The sequence below is a fragment of the Pelophylax lessonae genome, assembly GCF_965119305.1.
Source record: "Pelophylax lessonae genome assembly, chromosome: 13".
Lineage (NCBI taxonomy): Eukaryota > Metazoa > Chordata > Amphibia > Anura > Ranidae > Pelophylax > Pelophylax lessonae.
Window position 1 is genome coordinate 116,056,776 of NC_138780.1, and position 17,194 is coordinate 116,073,969.

General features: G+C 42.4%; 1 protein-coding gene across 1 annotated transcript in view; it reads left to right on the forward strand.

The window, feature by feature from the left end:
• Positions 1 to 16,031, forward strand: part of SNX6 (sorting nexin 6) — a 90,497-nt gene extending 74,466 nt beyond the window's left edge. The window contains exons 11-14 of the mRNA XM_082275617.1: positions 2,512 to 2,598; positions 2,696 to 2,855; positions 10,253 to 10,338; positions 15,366 to 16,031. Coding sequence (XP_082131743.1) covers positions 2,512 to 2,598; positions 2,696 to 2,855; positions 10,253 to 10,338; positions 15,366 to 15,419 — 387 coding nt within the window. The 3' untranslated portion in view covers positions 15,420 to 16,031. The remainder of the gene's footprint in view (positions 1 to 2,511; positions 2,599 to 2,695; positions 2,856 to 10,252; positions 10,339 to 15,365) is intronic.
• The last annotated feature ends 1,163 nt before the right edge of the window (positions 16,032 to 17,194 follow it).

Consider the following 17,194-nt stretch of genomic DNA (forward strand, 5'->3'; position numbering starts at 1 on the left):
TGTGTGCTTAGGGTCATTGTCTTGTTGGAAGGTAAACCTTCGGCCCAGTCTGAGGTCCAGAGCACTCTGGAGAAGGTTTTTGTCCAGGATATCCCTGTACTTGGCCGCATTCATCTTTCCCTCGATTGCAACCAGTCGTCCTGTCCCTGCAGCTGAAAAACACCCCCACAGCATGATGCTGCCACCACCATGCTTCACTGTTGGGACTGTATTGGACAGGTGATGAGCAGTGCCTGGTTTTCTCCACACATACCGCTTAGAATTAAGGCCAAAAAGTTCTATTTTGGTTTCATCAGACCAGAGAATCTTATTTCTCACCATCTTGGAGTCCTTCAGGTGTTTTTTTAGCAAACTCCATGCGGGCTTTCATGTGTCTTACACTGAGGAGAGGCTTCCGTCGGGCCACTCTGCCATAAAGCCCCGACTGGTGGAGGGCTGCAGTGATGGTTGACTTTCTACAACTTTCTCCCATCTCCTGACTGCATCTCTGGAGCTCAGCCACAGTGATCTTTGGGTTCTTCTTTACCTCTCTCACCAAGGCTCTTCTCCCCCGATAGCTCAGTTTGGCCGGACGGCCAGCTCTAGGAAGGGTTCTGGTCATCCCAAACGTCTTCCATTTGAGGATTATGGAGGCCACTGTGCTCTTAGGAACCTTAAGTGCAGCAGAAATCTTTTTGTAACCTTGGCCAGATCTGTGCCTTGCCACAATTCTGTCTCTGAGCTCTTCAGGCAGTTCCTTTGACCTCATGATTCTCATTTGCTCTGACATGCATTGTGATCTGGAAGGTCTTATATAGACAGGTGTGTGGCTTTCCTAATCAAGTCCAATCAGTATAATCAAACATAGCTGGACTCAAATGAAGGTGTAGAACCATCTCAAGGATGATCAGAAGAAATGGAAAGCACCTGAGTTAAATATATGAGTGTCACAGCAAAGGGTCTGAATACTTAGGACCATGTGATATTTCAGTTTTTCTTTTTTAATAAATCTGCAACAATGTCAACAATTCTGTGTTTTTCTGTCAGTATGGGGTGCTATGTGTACATTCATGAGGAAGAAGAATGAACTTAAATGATTTTAGCAAATGGCTGCAATATAACAAAGAGTGGAACATTTAAAGGGGTCTGAATACTTTCCGTACCCACTGTATGTTTGGTAAAAAAAATCGCAAAAAGCGTATTTTGATTGGTTTGCTTAAAAGTTATCGCATTTACTAACAAAGGGAAAGATATTTTTGTCATTTTTGTTGTTTTTTTTTTTTTTTTTTTTTACCGCGTAATGGCGGCGATCTGCGATTTTTTTTTTTTTTTTTTTTTTTTTTTGCGGTATTGCGGTGGACAGATCGGACCCTTGACTGACATTTTTGACACTTTTGGGGTTACCAGTGACATTTCTACAGTAATCAGTGCTATAAATATGCACTGTTACTGTAAAATTACACTGGCAGTGAAGGGGTTAACTTTTTTGAGAGGGAGGGGTTATGTGTGCCCCTAGGGGTGTGATTCTAACTGTGATTGGCTGTGGCTTGAGGTGTAGGAACAGTGATCAACGGTCATACATAGTAGAACCGTATGATCACTATTTCTCCACCGGGGAGAATGACAGGCGGCTTGTTTACATCAGCCGCCTGCCTTTCTCCCTCTCCACCGACGATCGCCGAGTGACCGGCGGACATCGGGTCCGCCGGTCACACGCGTGGGGGGGTCCGTGACCGCGCGGGAGCGCGCCCGCTCCCCAGAGCCCTCCCAGGCTAGTGACGTAGTACTACGTCGCTCTGCCTGTGAGGGGCTGACTGCCACAGTAAATATACTGTGAGCAGTCGGCAAGTGCATCCACCTAGGTAAGTATAAATGTGGGAAAAAATGAAACCCCATACTTCTATTTTAAGATGCCATCTTCCCAAGACGGTTTTTCAAAAGGTCCGAGATTGAGAAAAACATGAAAGAAGATGACAAATAGGGGATGAAATAGTAAGGAAAACACAGTAGGGTGTTTTTTTTTTTTTCTGGATTATCAAGACATTTCTGCATTTCTCGCTAGAAAAAAACATAGGTATAGGTAAGGTACAGCTTAAACTTTTTTCACCAAGGCCTCATGTAACAATTCCTGGGCGTCAGCTATCTTATATGTTGTCAGTAAAAACAAATGCAATTGGTGGTCTAAATCTTTACTGTAAATTTACTAATGAGTTAAAAAAAAAATTAAATGAAAAGCCTTTTATGTGTCATTAACTTTTGGTAGCATGCCTTGCAGATGAAACCGGCCTCAGTTTTTGAAGCAGGACCAGAAAACATAGAACAGTATTCTTTTCTTGTTCATTCTGTAGAAGGGAGCATGTTGATAAGTCTTGTGGGTATTCTGTAGCTATTATTTTTTTAGGATTTAGGAAAGTGATGTAGTTGGTAGGACCTGCAGATGTTTAGAGATATGTCTAGTCAAATCCCGAATTGGAAATTTAGTTTATAACATGTACTTTATCTTTGTAATAAAACACATTTTGTGTTCTTTAGAAAATTGAAGCCCGGGTATCAGCTGATGAAGACCTGAAGCTTTCAGACCTCCTTAAATATTATTTAAGAGAATCACAAGCTGCTAAGGTAACTGTATGGTGCATCAGCCCAGAAACTGCGAATTGGGAGTGGCGTCACATTGAAATGATGGGCTGTTTTTTAAGTCTGAGCTTTCTGTTTGCAGGATCTCCTCTACAGAAGATCTCGCTCTTTGGTAGATTATGAAAATGCCAATAAAGCACTAGATAAAGCCAGGGCTAAAAACAAGGATGTGTTATCAGCGGAAACCACTCAGCAGCTTTGCTGTCAGAAGTTTGAGAAAATATCTGAATCTGCAAAACAAGGTACATTGAATTACCCCGATTTTTGTTTTTTGTATTTGGAATAGCAAGGTTCCCTAATGTAATACTGAAAGGGATGGGGGTAGATTGGACAGTCTGTATACGTGTGTGTGTGTGTGTGTGTGTGTGTGTATATATACATACATACATACATACACACAATGCCTTGCGAAAGTATTCGGCCCCCTTGAACTTTGCAACCTTTTGCCACATTTCAGGCTTCAAACATAAAGATATAAAACTGTAATTTTTTGTGATGAATCAACAAGTGGGACACAATCGAAGTGGAACGAAATTTATTGGATATTTCAAACTTTGTTAACAAAAAACTGAAAAATTGGGCGTGCAAAATTATTCAGCCCCTTTACTTTCAGTGCAGCAAACTCTCTCCAGAAGTTCAGTGAGGATCTCTGAATGATCCAATGTTGACCTAAATGACTAATGATGATAAATAGAATCCACCTGTGTGTAATCAAGTCTCCGTATAAAGGCGCCTGCACTGTGATAGTCTCAGAGGTCCGTTTAAAGCGCAGAGAGCATCATGAAGAACAAGGAACACACCAGGCATGTCCGAGATACTGTTGTGGAGAAGTTTAAAGCCGGATTTGAATACAAAAAGATTTCCCAAGCTTTAAACATCCGAAGGAGCACTGTGCAAGCGATAATATTGAAATGGAAGGAGTATCAGACCACTGCAAATCTACGAAGAACTGGCCGTCCCTCTAAACTTTCAGCTCATACAAGGAGAAGACTGATCAGAGATGCAGCCAAGAGGCCCATGATCACTCTGGATGAACTACAGAGATCTACAGCTGAGGTGGGAGACTCTGTCCATAGGACAACAATCAGTCGTATACTGCACAAATCTGGCCTTTATGGAAGAGTGGCAAGAAGAAAACCATTTCTTAAAGATATCCATAAAAAGTGTAGTTTAAAGTTTGCCACAAGCCACCTGGGAGACACACCAAACATGTGGAAGAAGGTGCTCTGGTCAGATGAAACCAAAATCGATCTTTTTGGCAACATTGCAAAACGTTATGTTTGGCGTAAAAGCAACAGAACTCATCACCCTGAACACACCATCCCCACTGTCAAACATGGTGGTGGCAGCATCATGGTTTGGGCCTGCTTTTCTTCAGCAGGGACAGGGAAGATGGTTAAAATTGATGGGAAGATGGATGGAGCCAAATACAGGACTATTCTGGAAGAACACCTGATGGAGTCTGCAAAAGATCTGAGACTGGGACGGAGATTTGTCTTCCAACAAGACAAAGATCCAAAACATAAAGCAAAATCTACAATGGAATGGTTCACAAATAAACATATCCAGGTTTTAGAATGGCCAAGTCAAAGTCCAGACCTGAATCCAATCGAGAGTCTGTGGAAAGAACTGAAAACTGCTGTTCACAAATGCTCTCCATCCAACCTCACTGAGCTCGAGCTGTTTTGCAAGGAGGAATGGGCAAAAATTTCAGTCTCTCGATGTGCAAAACTGATAGAGACATACCCCAAGCGACTTACAGCTGTAATCGCAGCAAAAGGTGGTGCTACAAATTATTAACTTAAGGGGGCAGAATCATTTTGCATGCCCAATTTTTCCGTTTTTTATGTGTTAAAAAAAGTTTGAAATATCCAATAAATTTCGTTCCACTTCATGATTGTGTCCCACTTTTTGTTAATTCTTCACAAAAAAATTACAGTTTTATATCTTTATGTTTGAAGCCTGAAATGTGGCAAAAGGTTGCAAAGTTCAAGGGGGCTGAATACTTTCGCAAGGCACTGTATATAAATACTTATGTATTTATCTGTGAAGTGTGAAACATTGGGGCAACTCTTGGCTTGTGTATTTGTGTTTTAAGTGCTGGTTCACACTATAGCGATGTAAGACATTGCATGTCATTCGCACCGCACTGCTCTGCAAATCACATGCGATGCAAATTCAGCCATACAGATTGTATGGCTGAATTTGCATCGCAGTCGTGCAGGGTTCCTGCATCGTACCAATGTCAACCGTCACTTATTGCGCCAATAAAACTCTGAAGTTCACGTATTTAGAATTGAAACACTGATGTACTTTTTTAAACAGATATAACAAAAAAACTGTTTATTTGCAGGGCCAGGCAGGACAAATGTCCGTCTGGGAGGACGTACCTGTACATCCTCCCAGACCTGCACCTCCTGCACCCATCAGCGCAATCCTGTGTCCGGTGGACACAATGGATCACCAGTCCGAGTACAGAGCGGCGGTGCTTGGCCTTAGTACCATGTGAACATTGTGATCAATTTCAACAATCCTATATCCAGTAGTAAAGATGGCTGCCATTCTTTACAGCCATTCAGAATCCCTGTGATCCCTTGGTACAGGGCCAAGCACCGCCTCCCATTACCATGCAATAGCTGTAGTCGATCACAGCTTATCCCAATCCCTTTTTAGAAACAACCCTGCACTGCTCTGGTGACAGAATGTAATAAAAAAAAAAAGTGTGTTTAGGTGTGTGTGTATATGTTGGTGATCGACCGATTATCGGCAAAGCCGATATATTGAGGGCCGATATGCACTTTGCCCGATATATCAGAATCAGCCTTTTGATTTACCGATATTGCCGATATTTCGGGAAAGTGCTTGTACTGGGGTGATGCCTTCAGCTACAGGCATCACCCTGGTACCGGTGTCCATAGCCAACGGTTGGCTGTCTTGTAATGAGAACCGATGCGGCTGAGAAGCCGCTCGGCTGTCATTCCAAGGAGCGGGAGGGGACGTATGGCCCCCAACCCCCCTCCCTCCCGCGGCTCGCACGGGTCTCCTGTCCCACCGGGAGACCCGGGCATCCTACCTTCACCGCCGCCGTCTGACCGGGTCTCCATCTGCGCCACCGCCGTCTGACAGGGACTCCATTTTTTTTTATTCGGCGCTGCCGAGTACCCGGAAGTGATGTCATAACATGACATCACTTCCGGGTACTGGCGGCGCCAAATTCAAAAAACTTACAGCATTCAAAACGGCCAAACTTGGCGTTTTGAATGCTTTTAAGCGCAGAGGAGGGGTTTGGGGTCTTTTAGACTCCCCAGATCCCTCCCCCACAGTACCTGTAGACATTAAAAAAAAATAAGTACATTTTTTTTTTAATGTCTGAAAATATCGTCCGATACCGATATCCAATGACCAAAGTATCGATATCGGCGGTAAAAAAATCTGTTGCTTAAATGCTAGCAATTTAGCAAACCATTTAAAGCGGAGTTCCGGGCACAAAAACGATATTTTTTTTTTGTGCCCGTCCGCTAGTTCAGCCTAACCTGAAAAGGAATTGGATAGTTAGATTTTTTTTTTTTAAAAACTCACCTTGTAATTGACGATCGTAAATACTCACCTATGACAGCTTCCTCCCTCGGAGCCGCGGCTCACCCCGTCACTTCCTGTCTCGCTATGATTCCTGGGAGCTGAACGTCATAGCTCCCAGGAATCAATGCGCCGCACCGGCCCCGCTCGTCATTTCCGGGCGACGCCGCATTCCCCTGCTAAACAGCTTCTGGGCATGCCCAGAAGCTGTTTAGGAATGCGGCGCCGCACCGGAAGTGACGAGAGGGGCCGGTGCAGCGCATTCTGGGACACGAAGACGCGGAAGAAGACGGAGAAGAGGACCGCGCCGGCTTCAGCTGCCCACAACCGAGATGGAAACGCTGTGGAAGAAAACTTCTAAGTAAGTATTTCTTCTAAAAGGTAAGTGCGAACCGGGACAGATCAGAGGCTAGCCATTGTGGAATGTGCTAGCCCTGACTGTCCCGGGGGTATGTTCAAAAAAAAAACGATTCTCTGCCCGGAACTCCGCTTTAAAGTCCTATTTTCTGCTGTACATTATTAAATACATAAACTAGTAAAGTGCTGCCTCACGTAGTAACCAACAACTGGGTACCCTTATGTTTGTCAAAAAAGAATACTGTATTGAGTGTTCTATGATGTGACTAATCTATTTAGAAATATTTTTTTATACTGATTTGTTAAATCTATATCTGTGGCTGCCATCTTAGAAAGTCCCCGGTTTTATCCTCGTAGTAGTCAAATACAGAAAATTGATAAAATTGTAAATTCCTAAGGCCTGATGCCAGGAGGCCAATAAGATTTGATATTTCACATAACTCAACTGCTTTTTTTTTAAAATCACAAAAGGACACAAGGTTGTTGAAATTATGGGCAGCATGATGTTCATAAGAATCCTTCATCTTTATTTTTCCTTGCCAGGAACACCTACTCCTTAATATGAAGTCAATGCGAATTGCCTATTGGTTTATTTGTCTATTTCTATAATTCATTTTATGATATTGTTTCTGCATGAATATTGCACAAAAATGTAAATAGTTCCATATTAAGGATTTTTTTTTGCACAAAATTTAGCATTTTCCCTCTGCACCCAGCCCTTTATTGTATATTTTTTCTTATTTCATTAATTGGTATATTTTGCATTGTTGCATGTGTAGCAGCTAGATATACATATGCTTTACATATGTGAGCACAGATTTTTGTAGTATGACAGTGATAGCGCTGTCCACTTTATATACTACAACTGTACATGCAGCATTCTGGAATCCTCTGTGGAGGAGGAGAGAGAGGCATGGCTTTTTTTTTTTTTTTTTTTTTTAATTCTTTATTTAGTGGTATGCCACAAGAAAAACAGAAAATAACATTTGGCATTACAATTAGTCAAACCTTTATCTATAATACAGAGTAGATGATGAACTAATGAAGGTTGATGGTAGCTAAACATAGCAAAGACCTACTGTCATTTTAATAACTAAACCTAGTAGCAGTTTTAGGTGTTTGATGATTTCTAGAGAGAACTGTGCTAAGTGGAAATCCGAACTAAAAGGAGCCTATCTCGTATGGTCATGACTGTAGGGTTGCGACCTCCTCCGGCATCTATCTATTGGCCGGTTTAATGAGGCAGCAAGCCCTCATCACTATGAGTGTATTATGTAGATAAGCAAAATTTCAATTCAGTATCGTGTGCACACCAAGAGGCATGTTTTATTCGTTTTTTCCATACAGATATTAATCAGAGAAAAGGACATCTATGGTGTCGAATAGAAGATAAGAGAAGGTGAAAGGGTGAGACAGAAAGGAAGTTTGAGAGTAACAGGAAGAAGGTGGGGGGGGGGGGCATCGCCCATTGTGCTCCTCCACTCTCCAAGGGTCGCATTAAGGTGCTCCATGTGCTGAATATCATTCTGGCAAACCATTGAGACATCAAGGGAGATGTTTGTTGCTTACACATAACAGGTATGCAAGCCCTAGCAGGATTCAGGAGATGTTTTAACAGGGATTTGCGGTATTTCTTACTAGACATAGGAGTCGGGTTAAGGAGAACTGCGACTGGATTGTCGAATAAAGAGTAGTCTGTAAGTTTGTGCACGATTTTCAGAACCTGTTGCCAAAAAGGGTGAATCATGGGGCACTCCCAGAAAACATGGACAAGTGTGCCGACTTGGGAGCCACACCGCCAGCAGAGGGGACTATGTCCAGGGAAGAGGGATGACAACACTGCTGGGGTCCGGTACCAACACGTCATTTTATATGATGTCTCTTGATATTTACTGCAAAGGGAAGACTTGTGTGCGAAAAGAGTATTCAATACGACGGGTCTTGCTGAGACATACTGGCTAGTAGGATGAGATAAGATATATAGAGAGGGATTTCCAAAGTGGTCCCTCCCCCACACAGAGATCCTCAAAAGACATCAATTGTCTCCGAAACCTGTGGTGTTCCAGTAGGGATCTAAGAAAGTATGCTAGTTGTCGCAATTTCCATTGTCAAAGAGCGGTAGAGTTGAATATACTGTATAGGTTCGAAGGGCGTGCCCAATCTGTTTGGGTGAGAAAAGAGGAAGCTCTGACAATATTCTTGTCTGCTTGTATTTGGAAAAGTTTTGTCTGTAAATCCTGGTGCAAAGTCAGGGTGACCAATGGATGGGTGTGAGTGGAGAGTGAAAGCTACGTGTCGCTATCATTTTATAGCAGGGCTCGACAAACCCCGGGCGCCAGGTCGCATTGGCGACTCGAATTAGCAAAGCTGGTGCCTGGGGTGCCCTGCAGGAGGTGTCCTGTCCCTTTTGCTACCCCCCACCTCCTCCCCAAGTGCACGGACTACCGCACCGTCCGAAAATTGAGGCCCCCGGCTTTTCGGCCTTCTTCTGTGAGATGAGATAGGCTTCCAACGGGGAACTGGCGCCCTCTTGTGGTGGCCGAGAGATTCACAAGCAGTCACTAACGACTGTTTCCACTGCCTGTTCTCAATGCCTGCCCATCTCCTTCCCAAGAGGAGATGAGATGGAAGTTTTTGCAGGCTTCATCTCCCTGTCCACTTACCTTTTGCTTAAAGGTAAGTGGACAGGGAGTGTGGTATTATTAATTTATTTTTAAAATTATTTAAATAATATATATTTTTTTTTTTAATTATTGAAAAATATGTATATATATTTTTTTTATCATCTCCCTGCCATGCCACAGCCACACAGCCGAAGGCCCCTTTCACACAGGCTATCTCATCAGGTCCGCCTGTCAGTTTCTCAGGCAGACCTGATCGGACCCTTCAGTCTCCTCTATGGAGCGGTAATCTGCTGCCATCTGATCCTGTCCGCCAAAAACAGACGGATGGTGGTTCTATTTTCTATCCATCCCATGGATCAGATCAGATGGCATCGGATGGAAACAAACGGTCTGTTTCCATCCGATTGCCCTATAGAGGAGAGCGGGGTTCTAGTCGTATTTTATTTGTAAATTAAGTATCAGTTTTTTTTTTTTTTTTAAATAAAGCTTGGTTGTTAGTTTAAAGAAAAAAGAAAAAAAACTGGCTCCTAACTTTTTTAGCTGGCTCCTAGATTTCAGGCAAATTTGTCAAGCCCTTATAGTATCTAGCAATTTAAGTCAAAGTGGTGTCGATTGGGGAATGTGGATTCACTAGGCAAGAGTGTGGGACATCAATCCATGGGAGGCCAGCTAAGGGAGACGCTATTGATTCTTGTTCCAATGATACCCAAAGCTTGTAAAGGGCATGTCTGCACCAGTCGATCACGAGGCATGGCTTTTGCTCTGTGTCCTTCTTGCACTGCTTGGAATGTTGCATGTACAGTTGTAGTATAGAGCAGTATGCACATAGAAGGGACTCCTACAGGACTTCATAGGTCCCAACGGCACAGAGAACATGGAGTGTGTCTGTGTGGCTGGGGGTCACTTTCAAAAGTAATCACAGAGGATGAATTTGCATATAACTTTTTATTATGTTTTATGCAAAAAAAGATGCTAATGTCACTTTAATGCTATGTTTAACAGCACATATGGAAGAAGTTCATCAGTAGGGTTAATATACATTTTAAAATAAGCCTGTTTACTGTTATCTTTGTTTGTTTCAGAACTCATGGATTTCAAAACCAGAAGAGTGGCTGCTTTCCGCAAAAATCTAGTAGAGCTGGCTGAACTGGAATTAAAGCATGCCAAGGTACACTTTACTATAAAAATTTGTCCTTTTTACTTAAACATGTTTAGTAAGGATGGGCTGCACCTTAATGGGGACGGTGCAGCTCTTTTGGGGAGAAAGATGGCCACCAAGTTGGAGGGGCTTTTAAACTTGGGGGCGAGGGCTCAGAAGTAGAGTCAGTGAGGAGGGAGCAAAGGACAGAAGGCAGTAGTAGAGTCAGCAGCGACAGTAGTTCCATAACGTCAATTGGGGGGTCTGTGCGGGAAAACCTCAGACCAAACAGGAATAAACATAATCACCATCCACAATCAACTTCCACAAAACTAAGAGGGGTATATGCTAATGCCAGGAACCTACCTAATAAAATGGATGAGTTGGAAATGTTCGTACATGAGGAAGACATAGACCTTGTGGGAATAACGGAGACTTGGTTTGACCCCTCACATGACTGGCTTGCCAATATCCAAGGGTATTCGGTGTATCGGAAGGACAGGGTAGGAAAAAGAGGGGGAGGGGTATGTCTCTATGTCAAGAATAATGTAAGGGTGATAGAGAGGAATGATATTATGGAAGGGATGAGTATGGAGTTAGAATCCGTGTGGGTAGAACTGCATAGGGAAGAAGAAAAGGGAAAAGAGTAATTGTGGGGGTTGGCTATAGGCCACCCAACCAAAGGGAGGAGGTAGAGCTGGAATTTATATCACTGTTGGGTAAAGTGGCAAAACTGGGATCAGTCATCATATTGGGGGACTTCAATTATCCCGACATTGACTGGGAAGAGGGGATTACACACTCACAGAAGGCCCGTCTATACATGGAAACCTTACAGGATAACTACATGTCTCAGTTGGTGGATTCTCCTACTAGAGAAAATGCAGTCCTGGATCTATTGATCACTAATGACCCAGACCTAATCTCGGAGGACAAACTGGGCTCTAGCGATCACAGGATGATCACATTTAGCATAAATAACAATATAACAAGGCAAGTAGGGAACATAAGAACCCTAAACTTCAGAAGGGCAAACTTTCCAAAATTATGCTCATTGATGGAAAGGGTAAACTGGGACGAAACGCTTGGAACACTGACCACGGAGGAAAAATTGGAATGCTTTAGGAACATATTAAACAAATGCATCTTGCAGTGCATTCCTATGGGAAATAATTTTAGAAGAGACCAGGCCAAACCTGGCTGGCTAAACCGTAATGTTAAAAAACGTATTAGGGGGAAAAAAATGGCCTTCAAGAAATATAAATCAGAGGGCACAGTATCGGCTTTCGAGCAATACAAGGAGGCAAATAAGAAAAGAAAAATACGAAATCAAAATGGCTAAAATCAACTTTTAGAGACAAATAGCGGAGGATAGTAAAAAGAACCCAAAGAAATTCTTTAAATATATCAACAGCAAAAAAGCTAGGGCAGAGCATATTGCACACATAATTAACGAAGATGGGGGGATGGTTACAGAGGACACTGAAAAAGCAACAGTGCTGAACGATTTTTTCTTGTCAGTCTTTGCACAGGAAAAGGAGGAGTACACTGACCATGACTGTATGGTTAGTAGTCATACACAGGACTTGCTGCTATGGCTAACAGAGGGTGAAATCAGGGAAAGGCTAGATAAAATTAACACAAACAAATCACCAGGCCCCGATGGCGTACATCCGAGAGTACTCAAGGAACTCAGTAAGATTATATCTAGACCACTGTTCCTGATCTTTGCTGACAGTATTATCACAGGAAATGTACCAGGGGATTGGAGGAAAGCTAACGTGATACCGATATTCAAAAAAGGGCAGAGGCATGTCCCGGGTAATTATAGGCCTCTCAGTCTGACATTGATAGTATGTAAACTTCTGGAGGGGATGATAAGGGACTATATCGTAGAGTTTGCTAAAGACAACAACATCATCAGCACGCGTTTACAAATGGGCGTTCTTGTCAAACCAATCTCTTAACATTCTACGAGGAGGTGAGCTAGATAGGGGCAGACCAGTGGATGTGGTGTACCTGGATTTCGTTAAGGCGTTTGATACAGTTCCCCAAAAGCGCTTAATTTATAAAATAAGGTCTGCAGGTATCGACCGCAGGGTTCGCTCTTGGATACGGAATTGGCTAAAAGGGCGTGTCCAAAGGGTGGTAATAAACAGCGCATACTCAGACTGGTCTGAGGTGGTAAGCGGGGTCCCCCAAGGCTCAGTCCTGGGACCAACCTTGTTCAATTTATTCATAAACCGCATTGAGGACGGGATCAGTAGTTCTATATCAGTTTTTGCAGATGACACAAAATTGGGCAGGGCAATAACTGCACAGCATGAAGCAGATATCCTACAGAATGACCTGGACAAAATAACAGGGCAATGACATGGCAAATGAGGTTTAATGTGGAGAAGTGTAAGGTTTTGCACTTGGGGACTAAAAACATAAAAGCACAATATACGTTAGGGGGGGGGAACCCTTGGGGGAATCAAAAAGGGAGAAGGATCTGGAAATCTTGGTAGATGATAGACTAGGCAATAGCATGCAATGTCAAGCGGCAGCTGCCAAAGCCAGCAGAATATTAGCATGCATAAAGAAAGGGATGTATTCCAGAGATAAGACTATAATCCTTCCACTTTATAAAACTCTGGTCCGACCGCATCTGGAGTATTCTGTCCAGTTCTGGTCGCCAGTCCTCAGGAGGGATGTGTTGGAGCTGGAGAGAATCCAGAGAAGGGCAACTTTATAAAACTCTGGTCTGACCGCATCTGGAGTATTCTGTCCAGTTCTGGTCGCCAGTCCTCAGGAGGGATGTGTTGGAGCTGGAGAGAATCCAGAGAAGGGCATCCCTTAATTAGGGAATTTGAGGACCTTAATTATGAAGAGCATCTGCAATCGCTTGATTTATTCTCCCTGGAGAAGATGCCTGAGAGGGGATATGATAGCAATTTATAAATATCTCAATGGTGATCTCGGCATAGAAAAGAAGCTATTCAGTCGAAGGGATTGCATGAGGACTCGAGGGCATACAATACGATTAGAGGAGAAGCGTTTTAACCTCAGGCAACGTGGGGGGTTCTTTACGGTTAGAGCTACAAGATTGTGGAATTCTCTACCACAAGAGGTGGTTTCTGCGGGAAGTATGGTGGCTTTCAAAAGACTCTTAGACGTACATCTCAAGGATCAGAACATTCAGGGGTATGTAAGATGATTATGGCCACACATTTACACAGGTTGAACTGGATGGACTATTGTCTTTATTCAACCTCACCTACTATGTAACTATGTTAAAAACCCCAAAAGAGCTGTTAATTTGGTAACAATATAGTAACCCAATCAAAATGAGAAGTAATGAAGGGTTACAAAGCTGTCATTTTGCTTATGGATGCGCATGTACTGTATATAATAATAGTATATAACAAAAAGGTAGGTGCACAGTAAACATTGGTATATATAAAGAACAAAGGTAAAAATAATAGATAAGCGCTATAGCATACAAATCACCACAATGAAAATGTAAAGCTCAAATAAATAAATACATGATGATATATAAAATAGTGCAAAGCATGCTAAAAAATATATAAATAGAAGTGATAAAATCATCCCACATGTGATCTTCCATACAGAAAACTGAAAAAAAACAAAACCTACATTTAATATATATATAATACAATTTCAAAAGTCCATATATGATATGAATCAAATTTGTGCATGAAATGGAAGAAAAATATCTTAATTTCTTAAACAAACATCCAAAACGTGAATATTAACATCCAGTGTTGAAGGTGTCACCAGTGTAGAGTCACAGCAAACCGCTCTCCACCATCAAGTGCAAAGGCCGCTCACCTTAATAAATAGAAATTAATGCGTTTTCATATATGGCACTCTTAATCAAGAGGTTCTCTCCATGGCGCATGATAGTCAGCTTGGGTCAATATAAAGATGCGTGATATTCTTAAGAGGCAATCCTGATAGAGGGATAACTCCGCAGCAGATGATATTCAGCTCATGAAAAAATACATAGGGGTCTCCATAGTGTAGTAAGTAAAAGTAGTGCTTTAATAAGAAATAAAATAACTTGCATACAAGTAAGGAAATGCAGGTGTAGAGTTAAAAATAGGACAGAGGGGTCCCCGTGGAAGTGATTACTTGTATAACCCCAAACTCGCTTCACATGCTATTATACACTGGCTATACACGCTATTACTTCCACGGGGACCCCTCGGTCCTATTTTTAACTCTACACCTGCATCTCCTTGCTTATATGTAAGTTATTTTATTTCTTATTAAAGCACTACTTTTACTTACTACACTATGGAGACACCTATTTATTTTTTCATGAGCTGATTATTATCTGCTGCGGAGTTATCCCTCTATCAGGATTACCTCTTAAGAATATCACGCATCTCCAAGCTGATTATCAAGCGCCATGGAGTGAACCTCTTGATTAAGAGTGCCATAAATGAAAAAGCATTAATTTCTATTTATTAAGGTGAGCGGCCTTTGCACTTGATGGTGGAGAGTGGTTTGCCGTGACTCTACACTGGTGACACCTTCAACACTGGATGTTAATATTCACGTTTTGGATGTTTTTTTTAAGAAATTAAGAAAAATTTTCTTCCATATCCTGCACAAGTTTGATTCATATCATATATGGACTTTTGAAATTGTATTATATATATTATTGTATGTTTGGATTTTTCACTTTTGTGTATGGGAGATCAATGTGGGATGATTTTATTACTTCTATTTATATATTTTTTAGCATGCTTTGCACTATTTTATATATCTTCATGTCTTTATTTATTTGAGCTTTACATTTGCATTTTATTGTGGTATCTGATTTGTATGCTATAGCGCTGATCTATTATTTTTACCTTTTATTAGTATTGTATGTGGTGACACTACAGGGATTGGCTGCTTATGCTTGATTCTATCTTGATATACCTTTATATATATTTTTAAGATATTATTTTTTTTTTATTTTTTAGATCCTTTTTGGTAGCGCATTGGTTCTCTATACTAATATATATAAAGTTTGTTGACAGTTTGAATTTTCTTCTCTGCAGGGTAATTTGCAGCTGTTGCAAAGTTGCTTGGCCGTGTTAAATGGTAAACCATAAAGCACACTCCGTCCAGATGTTTGAAGTAACCAGACCCTCCTGTGACCTCTAGGAGCTTCCAGTTTTCCATGGACTGCTCCATTGGGCATATCTAGCTTGGCAAGGATGAACCCATACCGAAGTTTTGGGCTGCTTCCACCTTGGTAACAGCACTGTGCTGTGGAGCCCACACCTGATGATCCCACATGTACCTTTATTTAGTCATTGTACACTTTCTAGTACATCACAAGATCTCCCATTTTTTTTTCCAAAGCAGTTAAATGCTGTACTTGTTATGGACTGTACTACATAACAATGCCAATCTTATTTACCAGTCTATGTTAATCTTCGATGATGTTCGGCATTCGTGGTTCGAATGGATTTAACATTACCATTAGTTGTTCACATCATATACCTTGTCCAGGTTCCATGTAATGATTTTTTTAAGCCTCTGTTTTCTTGATTTACTGAACTCTATTTTTTTTATTAAACATTTTCTTAGATATTTCAGAACGCTCCAATTATCTTTTTAAACTTTAAGTTCCTAAAGCTAATGCATCAGTATGTTTGCCTTAACTTGTAGACTTCTCAAATATTGTAAAATAAACTGTGAATCCAATGATTTTTAATTTATACTGTCCCAGTGTTTCTATTTAAAAAGAACATATAATGCTTCAAAGGTATACATTTCAAGCATGGGAAATGACCATTAGACAAGGGGAAAAAGTAGAAAATATTGCTTGACCTATAACACCAAATGTCTTGGTGTGTACACTAAGGGCTGGTTTTAGATTTTTTTTTTTTGCAGTCTTTAACACTTGGCAAAAGGGGAAGCTGACCCGGCCCCAGTCATAATTGTGGGGCTAAAAGCGGCTGCCCCCTGAGATTCCCTGGTCCGGTGGCGGCGGGGAGCAGGGCAGTGGAGCTAAATCCAGTGCAGACAGCGGCGTCCTTAGGGTGCGGGCAGGATAAAAGTGTCTTGCTCCGCATATACGTTCCACTTGGCAAGCAGGCGGCCCCGGAGACTGAGGCTGCGGGGAAGATGAGCAGCGTGGAGGTGGCTAGGACTGAGAGCCTGGGAAGTAGAAGACCTCCACTGCGTCCCTGACCCTGAAGAGGCAAGCAGCAGCGGGCGTAGCATCCCCGACGCCTCCCAGAGGGCAAAGAGGACAAAGATAGGCAGGAGGTGTAGGTACTAGGCATCACACACACATTGACTGGGACAGGGGGGCACAGGAGAGATTGCAGACAGGGGTAGGGCTAGGGGGGTCTCTCTCTCTTTCACCCCCCCTCTCTCTCCCCCCCCTCTCTCTCACCTCCTCATCCCCCACCTCCCCTCTCTCTCACCCTCTCCCTCTCTCGTTCACCCCCTCTCTCTCACCCCACCTGTATCTCTTTCTCTATCCACCCTCTCTCCCCTCCCTTTTTAAAGCGCCTATCTTAATCCTACATTTACAGGACACAGGAAAATTATTCATAGTCCCTGGGTTATAGGCCCATACCTTCAGGTGATTGTACACTGGCAAAGCTTTAGAGGACACTCCCCCTGGGCACCTCCCCTATAACCCTACCCTACTCTGAGTTCTCAGCCCAAGACCAACCTTAACTATAGGGAGGTCTTTCCTTCCCTATCACTGGAAAGGGATAAATACAGACACCAGTCTATCAGGATGAGGAGGAGTGTTCCAGTCCCTCACAGTCCAGGGAACATGGTCATTGGTGGAAGCCAAGCTCCCCATCAGCATTCTGGAGCACAGAGTAATTTAAATGGCTCTAAAACAATGGACCCCTCCCCT